Raw genomic sequence first — 17076 nt, forward strand, 5'->3', positions numbered from 1 at the left:
TGCCTTTGAAATATGAAACAACCGACTTGTCTTTGATAAAGTAAAAGACTGAGATTAAAAAAACACAAGGCCTTTTGTACAGCTCTTGATTCCAATGTTCCTTTGAGACAGAATTGAAAGTGCTCTGCCATCTCTGTCTCTCCTCTGCGAGATCTCACCTCGCATTGAAACTGAAATGAACTTTTTTGCTAAGTTTTATCAGGGCGACATCATAATCATAGAATTCGGGGATTCCAAGATTTTTCAGCTTTCCGATATTGTATTCCGGGTGGAGATGAACGGCAGCCACAGGATACTGTTGCTTGTCTAGGAAACAGGAAAGTAAAAAATAGACTTTCTGCTGCCTTGGCCTGCATAGCGTATTGCCACATGGTGGGGACCATCAGATGATCCCAGCCCATTGGGTTACTCTGAAGCAGAAAGCCAGGCATGTTTCTTTCCTGGCCAGTTGACCACACGCTATCAGCTTCCTCTCAAAAGATAAATTGTGCTTACCGTTTCCAATTGTGACTTTGATGTTGTCGGCCGTATCGTCGATAGTGAAACAGTGAGCTGCTGTCAAGATAAAATACTCGGAAACGAGGGTTCCTTTGCAGTTGCCAAACCCTATCCCACCAGAACGCTGTGATTGGAAGAGAAAAATTGCCACGAGTAAGCCACAAAAGCATCCTACATAGATTTCCTTGGAAATAATTCCCACTACATTCAATAGGATTTATTCTTTACGCAACGTTAACTGAAGAATTCTTATTATTACCATAGCAATAGCACTTAGAATGGGCAGTATATACCCTCCCCATAGTGACTTACAATGGGGGTCCCACACCCGTGGGCTCTGTCCACTACCAAGCTGTGGCCTATTCGCAACTGGGCTGCCTGAGCAGCGGGCACTAGCACTCACAACTCCAATCGTGTCAGCGGCAGGCGCGTGCGCCACGAATCGGGCTGCTGGCACCAGCATCTGCTGTAACCGTGTATAGGGCTGTGAGCGGCTCCCCCCCCATGCCAGGCCTCCCCCCCCCCCAAAAAAGTTTGGGGAACACTGGTTTGTGACTCTCGGGGTGGTCTACAACATCAGTCTATTGCCCCAACAATCTGGGTCCTTATTTTACTGACTTTGGAAGGATGGAACGCTGAGTCGACGTTGAGTCGGTCATGATCGAACTCCTGACAGTGGACAGAGTTAGCCTGCAATACTGCATTCTAACCACTGCACCACCATCCTCCTATACGTGATATTAGATCAGTGGTAGTCAACCTTTTTCTACCTACCGCCCACTAATGGATCTTTCTTGATGGAAAAATTTCCTTACCGCCCACCAGTTTTTGCGCAAGTGTGGAATATTTTTTAGAAAGGAGTGCTTTTCCTTTTTATCTCCTTTTTTTATCTTCCTTAGGGCTATGTACAAAAGTAAGGCTGAGCTAGTTAGCCTACTTATTATTATTAGCCAACAACAATTCTCTCCTGCCTTTTCTTTCTCCTATTTTGCAACTGCTCTGCTCCGCTTCTGCCTGTCCCTGCTAACAGTTTCTACTCCTCCCTTTCCTCTTCCCACGTGTTTGCTTGTGCACGCACTTGTGCTCGCCTGCTCACTCGCACAAAAGGAGGTTTTAACCTCCGAAATCCCTAACGCACGCATTCTCGCGCGCATTAGTTCAAAAGGAGGTTTTAACCTCCGAAATCCCCACCGCCCACCTGGAATCCCAAAATGCCCACTAGTGGGCGGTAGGGACCAGGTTTACGACCCATGTATTAGATAATCCTAGTTCTTACCCTTTGCTCCACCTGTACTGTACTCTAATACTGGGCAATGATTGCTCTCTAAGAGTTGCAATCAGCTACAACAGTTCTGCCTTTCCCCCACTTTTCCCAGGTCCTTGGATCATAACTAATAAAGGAGAATATTTGTAGCTCAGAGTTGAAATGAGGGGTCGTTGGTGTTCTCTGAGCTGGATTCTTTTCTAGCACTTAGCACTTAGACGGTTTCTTAGGCCCAGCTAACTATATCTTACCTGTAGGTGCTTGTATTCTATTGTGTGTGGGAGCAGATGCCAACAAAGTGACAGGAAATAACAATCTCTTAGACTAGAGGTGTCAAACTCAAGGCCCATGGGCTTGCAATGTGGTTGGATCTGGCCCACAATGCCATCCTGAAAAATGTAAGGGGCTGGCACCGTCTACTTGAGTCACTATGGGCCAGTCTATCCAATAGGAAACATGCCAGCAGTTTTGGGAGAGCTGGCCATGGCCACCCAGTTGGCCACGCCCCCCCCAAGGTCAAGCACAGCCCTGATGCAGCCCTCAATGAAATTGCGTTTGACACCCCTGTCTTAGACCAAAAGCAAGCACCATTACAGACAAAGAGAGAAGATAAAATAAATCCTTAACTCTCTGTATCGCAATGATCCCTGGTGATTGGGAAGTCATCAGCTATTGAGTTAATGCCACTGAATTTGCATCTACAATAAAAATAATGTCAACATCAAGAAAAATCCCCATGCCACTCTACTGTCCATTGATTATATTTTATCCAAGTATGAGCACTAATGTTTGGGAAGGACTTTGAAAAATGCATCATGTCCAGAGGATAGCAATCAAGGTAATAAGAAGGAAAACCAGATGAGGAATGGGTATAATGTCTTGGAGAAGAAACAAGTAATCCTTGATTTACAACAGTTCATTTTGTGACTTGTGACCATCTTTCATACTTACGACCGTTACAGCATCCCCATGGTCGCAAGAGCAAAACTCAGGCACTGGGAAACTGAATCCTATTTATGAAGTGAATCTGTCTTCCCCGTTGAGTTTGCTTGTCATAAGGTCGCAAAAGGGGAGTGTGTGACCCTGGGACACTGCAACCGTCATAAATAGGAGTCAGTTGCCAGGTGTCCAGATTTAGACCCCATGGCCATAGGGATGCTGCAATAGACGCGAGTATGAAAAATGGTCACTTTTTTCAGTGCCGCGGTAACTTTGAACGGTCACTAAATGAACTGCTGTAAGTCAAGAACTACCTCCATAACCAAAGAAAGCGTTCTTCTCCGAGCTCAGTTCTGTTCCAAAGGTCTCCCTTACCGTGATGGTGATCTTGGTATTCCAGGGATTATTCTCTTGATCTTTCAGGTGTTCTTTTGCCAAGCCACACATAGACAAAACTTCGCTCTCATCTGGAAAGAGAGAGAGACACTTTTCTCAGACCTTTGAGTTTTCTACAAAAGCTGAAGGCCTAATAACATGGAGGCTAGGCAAGAAACTATGAGTCAAGGATTCCTTGAAAAGGATAAGAAGGGTAAATAGGAAGATTAGGTAGCTATGGAAAGTCACACTCGGCAGAAAAATGGAAGTGGGGTAAATTCTGGAAAAGTGGGTTCTTAAACAAGGCAGCACAGTGGCTCAGGTTAAGATGCTGGGCTTCTCGGTGTGATGTCTTCCTCGGACAACTCAATTGTAGTTGAGTTGTACTCAATAGTATTAACTGTGAGAGGGATCTTGGAGTTCTACTGGACAACCATTTAAATATGAGCCAGCAGTGTGCAGCAGCTGCCAAAAACGCCAACACAGCCCTAGGCTGCATCAACAGAGGGATAGAATCAAGATCACATGAAGTGTTAATACCGCTTTATAATGCCTTGGTAAGGCCACACTTGGTATACTGCATTCAGTTCTGGTCGCCACGATGTAGAAAAGATGTGGAGACTCTAGAAAGAGTGCAGAGAAGAGCAACAAAGATGATGAGGGGACTGGAGGCTAAAACATATGAAGAACGGTTGCAGGAACTGGGTATGTCTAGCTTAAGAGAAAGAAGGACTAGGGGAGACATGATAGCAGCGTTCCAATATCTCAGGGGTTGCCACAAAGAAGAGGGAGTCAATTTATTCTCCAAGGCACCTGAGGGTAAAACAAGAAGCAATGGGTGGAAACTAATCAAGGAGAGAAGCAACTTAGAACTGAGGAGAAACTTCCTGACAGTGAGAACAATTAATCAGTGGAACAGAAGTTGCCTCCAGAAGTTGTGAATGCCCCAACACTGGAAGTGTTTAAGAAGATGTTGGATAGCCATCTGTCTGAAACGGTATAGGGTTTCCTGCCTAGGCAGGGGGTTGGACTAGAAGACCTCCAAGGTCCCTTCCAACTCTACTATTGTATTGTATTGTAACTCCTTTGACTCTTCCTCGGAGGCCAGCTCAAGGGAGGACAAGCTCGTTCCTGGCAAGTCAGGAACTGGGTTAATTAATGACTCTGAACTGCCGACCGAAGGAGATTTAAGGGAGGCTTCAGCTGAGGACAGTTTTCGGGTGAGTGAAGAGGAGGAGGTAGAGCTGCTTTCCGTGGTGGATCCGAAAGCACCCAGGACAGAGAAAAAACAAGAGCAAATGAGATCTGCCAGATTATTCAGGAGAAGGCCCTGCTTGTCTTGATGGGCTCCACTGGAAACCTATTTATTATGGCAAGCAGAGGGAGGCGTTACTGGGAACAACATATTCAGCTTAAGACTGTGTGTTTGTTCGTGCTTTCTGGTGACTTTGTGGCTTGGAAACTCTGCACCTCTCTTGCCGAGTGAGCCCTCATGGATGTACTTTCAGTTTTGCCTGATGACTTTAAGTTTGTTTGGTGGACTTATTTGTTGGGGTAACTTTCTATTGTTTTATGGAGTATTGGCCATTGCCTTGTGAACTAATCTTGGTCTGCTTGTGGCTGGAATTATTTGGGAGAGTTCTGAGGCTGAGTGAAGGGAACTGCTGGAGAACTTTAATAAACCCTCTAAAAAACACATGTACATGTAAATGAGTGGGGCAGCACAGTTGGCTGGAAATCTGACAGCTCAGGTTCAAGACCCGAGCTCCATGGAAGCAGGTGAGTTTCCCTCCTCATCCCAGCTCCTGCAACCTGGCAGTCCGAAAGCCCGTAAATGCAAGTAGATAAATAGGTACCACTGGTGGGAAGGTAATAACGTTCTGCGATGTCATGCCAACCACATGACCGTGGAAATGTCTTCAGACAGCACTGGCTCAATGGCCTTGAAACAGAGATGAGTACTGCCTGCTATAATTAGCAACGACCAGTGGAGTAAAGTCCACAGGCTCCTGAAATGCAATAGTTTTCCAAGAAGGATTACAAGCCCTATAGAAGCATGCAAACAAATCAACAAAAGGTAGGTTGAAATTACCGATCATTGAATCAAAGGACTCTTGCAGGTCCTTTATGTCCTTCATTACGAAGAAATGCTTCTCACCAGGTTTCTTCGATACCAAATTATTCAAGGTTTGCCTGTTGATTGTATCTCCAACAGCAAAGACATAAACATCTGCAAGCAAACATGGACATAGGTTGGGAGGGAAGGACTAATGTTTCTGACCAAAAAAAAGGCAACAGTAGTTTGTAGTGGTGAGTCCTTAATAAAGTACAGCATTGCAATTGTTGTCAATCTTCCTGGCTAAGACCACGCTATCTATAAAAAATCTCCCAATATTTCATTGTGACATTTCACTGTCTAATTTTGACAGAAAACTCCAAAACCAGATGGATTAGATGAGGGTTTGTTTTACTGCAGGCAAAAATAAAGACACACACAACTGTTTGCCCACTGCCGTTTTCAAAGATATAAATTACTTTTATCTTTGCATGGGTTTAAACAGACCCCTGCATTATGTTCACACCTAGCCTGGAAACTACTCATTTCATACTCAATACCTACACTTAGAGTTTTCATCTAGTATGAGAATTCTCTCAATGACCCATCACTACATTTTTTAAAACAAGGCAGTTATATGTGTTCTTAATCAACAGAAAAGTAGGAACCCTCTTGAAGGATCAGGGACAAACTTGCTTAGATCTCCACTGAATGTAAACTTAATGAAGTTTCTTAACCTAAATTTATACAAGTGAACCAACATTCTTAAATATCATTTGAAATCTGCAGTTCACCAGCAATAAAAATGCATTTTAGGAAAAAGATCCATACAAAAATTATGTATTTGCGAGAGTAATGTACACACTGAATTGTGTACAAACTCCAGACTCTAAACTTGTCCTTTCATCCATTCCACACTAACAATGTGTGGGTGTCAGTGGTGGGATTCAATTTTTTTAACTATCGATTCTTTGGGCATGGCTTGGTGGGCATGGCATGGCATGGCTTGGTTAGCGTGCCTGGGGAAGGATCCTGTAAAATCCCTATTCCCTCCCCAATCCAGAGAAGGTTACTGCGAAATCCCCATTTCCTCCCGATCAGCTGGGATTCGGGAGGCAGAGAATAGATGGGGCGGGGCCAGTCAAAGGTGGCATTTACCGGTTCTCCGAACTACTCAAAATTTCCTCTATCGGTTCTCCAGAACTGGTCAAAACCTGCTGAATAACACCTCTGGTGGGTGTGGGTGTTGTGTGTTACTGCAAAATACTTTATATGGGGCTGCTTTTGAAGACTATTTAGAAACTTTATTGACACATCTATATCATAGGTTTACATCAGATAGACATCTTGCTTTTAACCTTTAAAATCTTACATAGCTCAACAAATTTTGGTCCAGTTGCAATGATTCAATCTTTTAGAGACCTTCGGCCTGGATGATTTAAGTCTTTCTTGGACATATTACAATAGATTTGGGGGAGAAACCCCTGACGTTAGTATGGCAAGAGTTGGTACATTCCAACTACTCTCTGACTCTCTGCTGTCTGCTCACTCTCTCTTTGTGCTCTCTCTCTCTCTCTTTCCGCTACTGGTTCTCCAGAAGTGGTCAGAACCTGTTGAATACCACCTCTGGCTTATATATTGGCAGAAAATCTTATCACAGGCAAATGAGGCCAAACATTGTGACATTCTGGTTTAAAGTATTTTTCTCCCCATTTCTTTCCTGATGTGTAGATCGTTGGAACTTACCTAAGAATTCTTTGCGAGAATTGGAGCCAGATTCCTTAATCTTAAGGAATTCCTTAATTCTTTTCATGATAGGGATTGGATTCCCACCCATGTTGTAGAGACCTAAGGGTTGAGAGTAGCAGTTATTATATGGTAGAAGTGATCAAGTTGCCTCTCAAAATTCTGTGGTCCCACAGCTCTTCCAAAGTTTCTGTGGAATTATAGAAATAATTCACTTCATTCAACTCAAATGAAATTGAATCACTGAAATCAAAGATTTCCCCCAGCCCCATTAAGTTTTTGATATGCCATTTAAAGACTCAGTAGTGATCTTGCTCCAAAAAGGGTTTGACTTTCCCCAAGATGGTGTGTGCTGAATACCAGGGAAATATTTTTCTCCTCCTGATCAGCGTACTCCCAATCAGCTGTTTTTGCTGCCAAAGCTGGCTTTTTGATGCTGTTAACTGATTGGTCAAATGCTGATTTATTCTAAGCCCTTGTTGGATTTTAACATGATTTTTATATGTACCCTGTTTCCCTGAAAATAAAACCTCCCTGGATAATAAGCCCAATCGGGCTTTTGAGCGCATGGGCTAAAATAAGCCATCCCCAAAAATGTTGCAACACAGCAGCAGCCATGAAGTGACCATGCTCACCACCTCCTGCACCTCAAAAATAATAAACCTCCCCAAAAATAAGGCCAAGCATTTATTTTGGGGGTCAAAAGAAACACGGTATGTCTTTTCTTTGTTCTAAAGAATGCTTTTACCTACAAGTTCAAATGGAGAAGGCTAAAAAAATAAATATGGACCTTAGAGTTGACAGGCTTGATGAGTTAAGATTGATGGAGATTGGGGATGGATTTATTATAACCAATTGGAAAACAATTTTGACTGGGCCTTTTTGGGGAAGATAGATTGACTTTGGACAATGGACTTACTATATTTAATCAGATAGCAACTCATAAGACCCACCTATTCCAAGCAGCTGGCCTGGCTCAACTTTGATCTAACCATATCGCTCCTGACGGGTTTTTAACTGGGTATTTTAATTATATTTAATTTCTAGGGGTTTTTAAATACTGTATTTTAATTGTTTTTATTTATCAGCCGACCTCCTCCTTGTGTGTGTCTCAGTATATGTCTCTGTTATATGTTTGTTTTGTCCACATATTTATTTCATATGTTTCATTGTACGCCGCCCCGAGTCCTTCGGGAGAGGGTGCGGCTAAGAAATAATATATTATTATTATTATTATTATTATTATTATTATTATTATTATTATTATTATTATTATTATTATTATTATTATTATTATTATTATTATAAGATATGTTATTAGGGAGAAAATCAGGATATTTGATATTCATCCAGGAGGGAGCAGAGATAACTGTTGTGGTGATTTGGAATAGATAAAGAAGTCATGGTAGACTTTCTGCAAGATAAATACAATAATAGATTGTTAACAGATTTTGAAAGTTTATTTTTTCTGTTGCTTTGCCTGTTAACTGTTCTTAATATAGTAGATAGCTGACAGGTCAAATAAATAGAAAATAGAGGTAGAATTTTAAAAATTTGGGACTCAATTCGGAAAAGAAGGGGAAACTAACATTGTTACAATATATTTATCAGTATTCAACTAAGTTGGATGATATATACGTGTGTGTTTGTGTTTTTTGTTCTGTTTAATGCAGATTTTTAAATTCTCTTGTTTTTGTACAATTTTTTTTAGACTGTAATGTTTTGAATAAAAAAAGGTTATTTGGAGGGGGGGGGATTTACACACATAGTAAAAGGTTTGAACCTGTGGATTCTGGAAGATGATGGAGAAAAGGATAAAAATATAAAGCAACTTTTCCTGAATATACAGTATATATTAAGAAAAGAAATTGAGCCTTAAATTTCATTTAAATTCCAGAGTAAGGAATATATTGGTTAAATAAATAGCATAAAGGTTCTTTCCAACAAATATTGAAGTCGCTGCTCTATTAAATATTAAAAAGTAGCTGAAAAAAAAGAAAGTTTTTTTTGTATGTGTTCATTTTCCTCACCATCAGTCAGGAGGATGATCACATGGCGTGTGGAATTGACAATAGGAGCAGGATTTAATCCACGATTCTTCTCCTCAGCTTCCTGGCTAATCATCATTTCATAGACACTTTTCAGGGCTTTCTCGATGTTGGTTCCTGGCTTTATCTTATGCTCTAAAGAGAAAAAAAGAAGAGATAAAAGGAGAAAAATGAACACAATTATTTGCAGCTGGGTACCTTAGCAAAAAAGGGACATGGTGGCTCACTGGCTAAGATGCCGAGCTTGTCGATTGAAAGGTAAGCAGTTCAGCGGTTCGAATCCCTTGTGCTGTGTAATGGGTTGAGCTCCCGATACTTGTCCCAGCTTCTGCCAACCTAGCAGTTCGAAAGCACGTAAAAAATGCAAGTAGAAAAATAGGGACCACGTTGGTGAACAGTGTTCCCAGTGGTAGGTTGCCAATTTTTTTTACTACCGGTTCGGGCGCGCTCATGTGATGCTTCTGCGCATTTGCAGAAGCGTCCGGGTGGGTGGGCGGAGCCTCCCATTGCCACTACTTTCAGTTCACCCAATCTGGGCCGCAATGGGAGCACCCCACCTCTGAGCACTCCATGCGCCTTTGGCGTTTAGTCATGCCGACCACATGACCACGGAGACATCTTCACATAGCACTGGCTCTTAAGCTTTGAAATAGAGATGAGCACCTCCCCCTAGAGTCGGGAACAACTAGCGCATATGTGCAAGGGGAATCTTTCTCTTTCCCTTTCCCTTAGCAAATCTCATTTGCTATTCAGGCTACACCTGCAGCAGCAATATAACCTAATTGATCTTCAGACCTCCCCTCAGAAAAACATCAAGAGCTGTCGTTCTTCAGTATTGAATGTTTTTCAGTCTCAAGAATTCCTTAAGCCTTTTGAATGTATATTAATACTTCCTAGTTTATAGAATGCGGGCAACAATATTTTGGCTACTATACAGGTAGTAGAGTAAAAGACTTAAGGATGTAGATGTTGCTTGGAATAGAATGAAAATGTTACAGAGTGACATATAAGTGTGCAAACTTATTTATTCCAAGTATGAAAAAGACTTCTTGTTCAGATTATAAAATGAAACAGATTGTGAGTGAGCAAAATGTTCTTCTAGCCAGACCTATCCCTGTGGCAAAGATCAGAAATATACCTCACCAGAAATTTTAATATTTTGTAGTTGCTCAATCACCCAGGCTGCATCAGTGCTGTGTGCATCAATTGTGGACAAAACTTCTTTGGTGTTTGTGGCAAAAGTGATGATGGCATAATTGGGGGAGACGTCATAGCTGGAGATCTACAAAGGGAAACCAGGAGACAAAAAGAAGCAAGACGTGTACCGCATTTCTCAACTAGGTTCATTAACATTCAGTCCCAAGGGAATGGGAGTGGCTTAGACACTTCAGCGCATAAAATCTCCCACCACCAAGCATTTGCTGGTGAGGGAAGGTTTTACATTCCCAGCCTTTCAACCTGGCCTATTCTTGCTGGCATAGACTTACAAATATGGCAAGACTACCCCATTCCATGACTTCCACAAAAGTTTGGGGATACCCTATTGTAGAACTTCTGCAAATGCCTCATTCCAGAGCTTTGCAGGTTGACGTATTGAAAGGGCACAGCAAATCAGCCATCTTGACCCAGAAGCTAACAATAAATAATGTTTTTCTTCTATCAAGTCCCTCAAGCTGCTGAGGACTTATTAAAGATATGAATCTCTTTCAGTATAAATCTCTTTCATTTTACTGTTTGTTTGTTTTTAAAGATCAACTATGGATTACCAGGGATTTGAAACATAGGTGGAAGGACCTCTAAGTGGAGGTGTTACATATTGAGACCAGAGCAATAGGCTCCACCAAGGTCCTCCATTCTGGCGGGAAAATACTCAAAGCTGATTGGCTGAGCCATCTGACAGTTCCCTATAAAAGGGCTAGCAGTTAGACATGGCCGGGGCTGGATTTGTAAATAGTTGTCTAATAAGGAGCTGTTGCTTGTCACTGAACCTAGGCTTCAGGTCCTGTCTCATCCATTCACCCTATCTAACACTGGTGACGAAGATGGGATTGGAAGACAACTAGGCAAAAGAGCTGACAACACGATCCAGCAGTAAGTCCAGTCGGAACTAACATCAGGCACCAAGCGGCCATTTTGAGCAGCAAATTCAAATTTGCCTCGGCTCATCAAAATGACTACGCACGCCCCACCAGCTCCCTTCTATCCAACCACGGAATACTGGTACTCCTACATGATGAGGTTCGAGTGCTTTATGGGAGCCAACGGCCTTCTCAGTCTATTGGACAACTGAAAGTGAGCTCTATTCCTGAGCTACTGTGTGCCGGAGGTATTCGACACCGCCAAGGCTCTGTCTAAACCAACTCCGGTCCAGACAGTCACCTGGTCAGCACTTCAGAATATGCTTAAGACGCACTATGTGCTGGATCCTTCAAAATTCATGCAGCAGCACGAATTCAACCTCTGCGAGCAGAAAGAAGGGGAGACTATCAATCAGTACGTTGCCGCACTCCGCAGCGTACTGCAAATTTCAAGACCTAGATGAGTTGCTGCTTGAACCCAAATAATCTGTGGGGTACGGGACATTAATCTGCAGCAAAGGCTGTTAGCCAAAACAAACCTCACATTACAAATTGCACTAGGTGAGGCCAGAGCTACTGAATCCGCAACAAAATCAACAGAGATGCTGAGGAAACCTGGTGGTCTGAAAAGCACATGCAGAGCTGTTGCAGTTCATCACGAGAACGCCGAATGAGACCTCTCGTCTGACAGCGAGGACGAGGTTTGCCTTTCAAAAAGAAAAAGACAGCGTGCGAATTCGAAGGATGTTTCCCGCCTTGCGCCGGCTGTGGGAGAAACCACCAAGGATCAGCCTGCCATTTCAGCGGTGTGACCTGCCATTTGCCAGCAATGTGACCATAGAGGACACCTGGCCGGAGTCTGCCGGGGAGACCGTCCATCTGCTCATCAATCCAAGAGAGTGTCTAGCCAGTCGGGAAAACTGAGACCACCCAGGTGGGAGTCCTGGAAGCCCCGACAAAAGCCAGAAAGAGCGAAATCAACGACAGTGTTCCAGACAAAGATTTGGCAAGCCAGCACGCCAAAAACAAAAAGCTGCGAGTCACCATCCAAATCGAGGGGTCACTGTGCAGCATGGAAATCGATACTGGGTCATCCCTGACCATTGTATCCTGGGCAAAGCTGAAGAAGGCTATCCCAAACGCATCAAGAACTTTGGCTAAGCAACTATCAGGGAAACTGTATCCCTGTCTTAGGCTGTGGCACATTCCGCGTCCAATTCAAGAATTTTGATGGGCCGCTCACACTAACTGTGGTTAACGGTTTCCTTCCAAGCCTGCTCAGCTTGGACTTGTTTGAGTCCCTGGGCATGGGGGTAATCGTATGTTTTAAGAAGGTACTTGGTTGATACCTAAGATGCTGACAGCAGCCCATATTAACCATCAGCACCAGTCAGTGATATTTGTGATACCTTTTTAAATGTTCAGTTGACGGACTTTCATGTTTAATGAATAAAAGTTTATAATAATAATAATGTAACTGCCTTGGTGCAAAGCAAACTTCACTAAGGTTTAGCCTTATTTTTTTGCTACCTGGAAGGACCTTCCGCTTTACAAAGTTCCCACAACTTTACAACTTGTGGACTTTAACTCCCAGAATTCCTCAGCCAATATGGCTAGTTGAGGAATTCTGGGAACTGAAGTCCACAACTTTTAGCGTTGCCAAGTTTGGAGACCCCTGCATGGGATGGTTAGAGAATATTTTATGAAGCTGATGAGAATTTTAGGTTGGGCCAGTCTCACAACGGCAGCCATTTCTCAGTGGCTTTCCACGTTTCCAGTATCCCCTTGTTCTTAAAAATAGTTTACTTTTGCCTTATAATTTCATCATGCTTGCTGAGGAATTCTGCGTCTTAAAGTCCATATATATTAAAGAGGCGAAATTTGATAAACCCTGGTTTGTAACTAGTACCAGTATCTTCTTGGTACAGGACTGAGCAAAGAAATTATCTCATTCTTCCATACCTTCTCAATCAACTTGATTGTAAGATTCTGTGTACTGTTGAAATTCGCTACAGTAATACTTTTGGAGGCATCAAGGAGAAAGTAGATGTTCATTGTTCCTCCTTTCTTAATGACAATTTTTCGCTTCTGTGTAGAGGCTGGAGAGAAAAAGAAATAATATTCATATCTTGTTTTCCCAGTTATGTGTAGTTTTGATATACTAGACATTTTTTCTAGGGAATGAAGTAATTGCAAACTGATAGCACATGATCACTCACTCAATCAATCAGTTAACTGCAATAGTTGATATAAAGCCTCGTTTGTTTTGTTTTTAATGAATGAAGTTCAGCTGTATTGTATATACTGAATTATATTGTATATTCTGAACTATATTGTATATACTGAAGAGCAACCAGGATGATTAGGGAACTGAAGACTAAAACATATGAAGAACGGTTACAGGAACTGGGCATGGCTGGTCTATTGAAGAGAAGGACCAGGGGAGACAGGATAGCAGTGTTCCAATATCTCAGGGGCTGCCACAGAGAGGAAGGGGGTCAAGCTATTTTCCAAAGCACCTAAAGACCAGACAAGGAATAAAGGGTAGAAACTGAACAAGGAGAAATTCAACCTAGAAATAATGAGAAATGTTCTGACAGCGAGAACAATCAACCAATGGAACAGAAGTTGCCTTCGTAAGTTTGGGAGCTTAATCCAGGAAGCTTTCAAGAAAAAACTGGACTGTCATCTGTCAGAAATATAACATCTCCTCCTTGGGTGCAGGTTTGGACTACATGACACACAAGGTCCCTTCCAACTCCGTTAATCTGTATTATTGAATCGACAGTCAAAATGGCATTGTCCATCTGAAGAGCCAAATCACTGGTCTGTGATGATGCCAAGATATATAAAAATGCAACACGCTTTACAAAATACAGGGGAGGCCAAGTCTTTCCATATACACAGGGACCCCAATGACCAAGTATGCTTAATGCACAGAAAATACTGGCTTAACACTGAAGGGGGAAACTACACACAAGATGGTAGAGGCACTACTGAAATAAGGTACAGCTACCACAACAAACTGCTGCAAATTTCATTAATGGAAATTACGACCAGGAGCTATTCCCTTGATAACTAGGAACATCTCTGTATTTTGAGGTGAGATTCAGTCCAGAGCTGCAAGATGGTTCAGAAGAAGGTAGCAAATAGATATGTCTATGAGTAGCAGCAGCTGTTAATCTAACAGACATCCACGGAGAGAGAATGGAGTCTACACAGTGGTAGACTCATGCCCAAGGTATCATGGGTAGAATCTTCTGCCTTGGAAGTATCCCTGAGATATGCTTCCATTTTTCCTCAACTAATGATCTGCTTGAATATTTAGAAAAATGTTGTACAATGTCTTAGTTGTGATGCTTTTAACAATTCTCTCATGGAAGATAATCTTTGTAACTCAGGATTCAACTATAGAGTCCTTGGTGCTTTCTAAGATGTTATTAGGTAACATTATCAGTGTCCCTGAGTTGAACTAGTTAACATTCTTGAAAGGAAAAAAGAGTGATTGTTGTTGTTGTTTTAAAAAAACCTAGATAATGGCTTTAGAATAACAGAGTTGGAAGGGATCTTGAAGGTCTTCTAGTCCAACCCCCTGCTTAGGCGGGAAACCCTACCCCACTTCAGACAAACGGTTATCCAATCTCTTCTTTAAAATGTCCAGTGTTGGAGCATTCACAATTTCTGGAGGCAAGATGTTCCACTGATTAATTATTCTAACTGTCAGGAAATTTCTCCTCAGTTCTAAGTTGCTTCTCTCCTTGATTAGTTTCCACCCATTCCTTCTTGTCCTACCCTCAGGTGTTTTGGAGAATAGTTTGACTCCCTCTTCTTTGTGGCAACCCCTGAGATATCGGAACACCTCTTGGTGTTCTTTTTTCCAATACTCCCTTAAATTGCCCTAGAATATTTGCTACTCAGAGAAATTGAGAGCATCTAACAATATTAGTTGTCATCTCACTTGTTATGCTAGGAAGGGAATTTATCCAAGCCTGTTCCATTTACAAAGACTTACAGATATTTCTATTGGCATCTGCCGCTTCAGCAGTTTCAGTCAAAGATGAAATGAAATTGTTGGCAACTTCTTCTGGGCTGTCAAAAGTATATGGGGCTGGGAAGGAACAAGAGGAGGCTCAATTAGTAACAGAGAATGTTATATTTATAACATTATGGGGCATTCTCTTTTATAAATTATAAAAGAGAATGCCCCAAAATAAACAGAACTAATTTTTATGAAAACCAGGATTGAAGTATTAAGAAGGGAAGTTGCACATTTTGCTGTTCTGGGACCCTTTGGGATAAACATAGAAGACTGTCTAGTGCAGGGGTATCAAACTTGTGGCCTGTGGGTCAGAGGCGTCATGCACTGGCCACGCCCACCCCTGGTTTAGTGAAAGAGAAAAAAGTCAGGATACATCACGTGACGGCGCGGGTTTGACACCCCTGGTCTAATGCTATCTGTTTGGTCCATTTTAGGGGCACTGTATGTCATTACATATGTAATTAATAAGTAAATGAATCCCCCTGAGGTAAACACGTATAGAAGGAGGTTTCTTTCCTGATTTTGTATTCACCCTTCAGACAATTTTTCACATGCATATTCCTTAAAATGATATTTATTATGAATTCTTGACTGACAATAAAGCAAAGCTCTGAAATTTGACCCAATTGTTGTGTTGAAGTTACAGTGTTTCTTAAGGTGAATTTCATCAACTAACTCTTAACAGAAACCCAGGGCAGATTCCCCCCCCCCCATCCACCCACCCTACATTTCTAAGCTACTACTTGAAGTAGTTTTAAAAAAAAAATCTACTCATGTGGAAAATGCCCCTGCAGTTTTCTCCACAAAGTTTTTCAGAAGTGATTTGCATCCTTCCTAGGGCTCAGGGAAATTGACTGTCCCAAGGTAACCCTGGCTTCGTGCCTAAGGAACTCACTGCCTCCTCGTGTCTAGCCTGATGCCTTAACCACTACACCAAACTGGTCTCAGCTGTGTAATATAAATGTCTTAATATGGCTTGGAAAAAATGTTGTATGGAGAATGAGAAAGTAAGTCAGGTCACCTGACCATGGTTTGGACCTTATATTTGAAGCTTGCCTCTGACATAACCCCTGAATGAAACAACCAAACTATGATGAAGGTATGGTATTCCTCTTGTAGGAAATTAGCACCCACCCCTCTCCTAGAAAAATGAAATATTTTAGGAAATATTAAAAGGGCTGAATATTTCCCCTAAAAGGGAGGCAGAAACTCACCCCCCCCCCTTTGTCAATGGGCCATTAAGACTGAGCCAGTCTACTCTACGTAACAAAGATCTACCCTTTTCAGATCCAGGGTGATGGGATTAAGACATGGCCCTCAGGACACGGTAGGATTACCCCTCTATCCATCTCACCACATGGCACCTGAGAATATTACATCAGCCAGCAAGGCTCAACCAAGCCTGGGAGACAAACAGCCTATAAAGTTAGCTAAGACCCCCGCCCCCTGGGAGTCTGACCACCAATTTCTTACACAGGAACAGAAAGCTCTAAGGTGGGGCCCAGAGAGGGCATAAAACCAGGGCACTCTCAGCATCTGTTCCCTTTTTCCCCAGCATCTCAAGCCATGTGATCCTCTCCACCATTAAAACCATCTTTCCAAACAGCCACCCTGTTTCCAGTGTCTTTCTGCCCACTTGGATCTGAACCCAGAAGGACATTTCTGACAACCCTATATACTAATTTTTGTAATCAAGAATTCCTCTCACAACCCCAAGATTCACATTTTCAGTGTTTAAGCCCCCATATTCATCCCATCAGGCATTCTTTCCCCTCTGCTCACGTCGACACTCTGGTTCTGATCCACTCCAGCTTCCTGATTCTTGGCAAATCCGTTCACTGGATCCAAAAAGGATGAGACCCCTCTCACAAGTGTAGCGGACCCGATATTCTATCCGATATTGGTTTCCTTCTTTTCGGCCACCAATTGGAATCCCCGGGTTAAGGCAATGGCCAGCTAGGTAGGAGAAGAGAGGACACCATGAATAAATAGTCATTTTGAAGTATATGCATTTAGCAACAAATATACTATAC

General features: G+C 42.3%; 1 protein-coding gene across 1 annotated transcript in view; it reads right to left on the reverse strand.

Annotated features, from left to right (window-relative positions):
• Nucleotides 1-17076, reverse strand: part of LOC309382600 (complement factor B-like) — a 39032-nt gene that overhangs the window by 8183 nt on the left and 13773 nt on the right. The window contains exons 4-13 of the mRNA XM_081934292.1: nucleotides 16826-16999; nucleotides 15017-15112; nucleotides 12967-13103; nucleotides 10070-10208; nucleotides 8909-9061; nucleotides 6879-6980; nucleotides 5169-5306; nucleotides 3077-3168; nucleotides 496-622; nucleotides 159-306 (exon numbers count right to left, since the gene is read on the reverse strand). Coding sequence (XP_081790418.1) covers nucleotides 159-306; nucleotides 496-622; nucleotides 3077-3168; nucleotides 5169-5306; nucleotides 6879-6980; nucleotides 8909-9061; nucleotides 10070-10208; nucleotides 12967-13103; nucleotides 15017-15112; nucleotides 16826-16999 — 1306 coding nt within the window. The remainder of the gene's footprint in view (nucleotides 1-158; nucleotides 307-495; nucleotides 623-3076; nucleotides 3169-5168; nucleotides 5307-6878; nucleotides 6981-8908; nucleotides 9062-10069; nucleotides 10209-12966; nucleotides 13104-15016; nucleotides 15113-16825; nucleotides 17000-17076) is intronic.

This window comes from Natrix helvetica, assembly GCF_964273705.1.
Source record: "Natrix helvetica genome assembly, chromosome: 1".
NCBI classification, from domain to species: Eukaryota; Metazoa; Chordata; class Lepidosauria; order Squamata; family Natricidae; genus Natrix; species Natrix helvetica.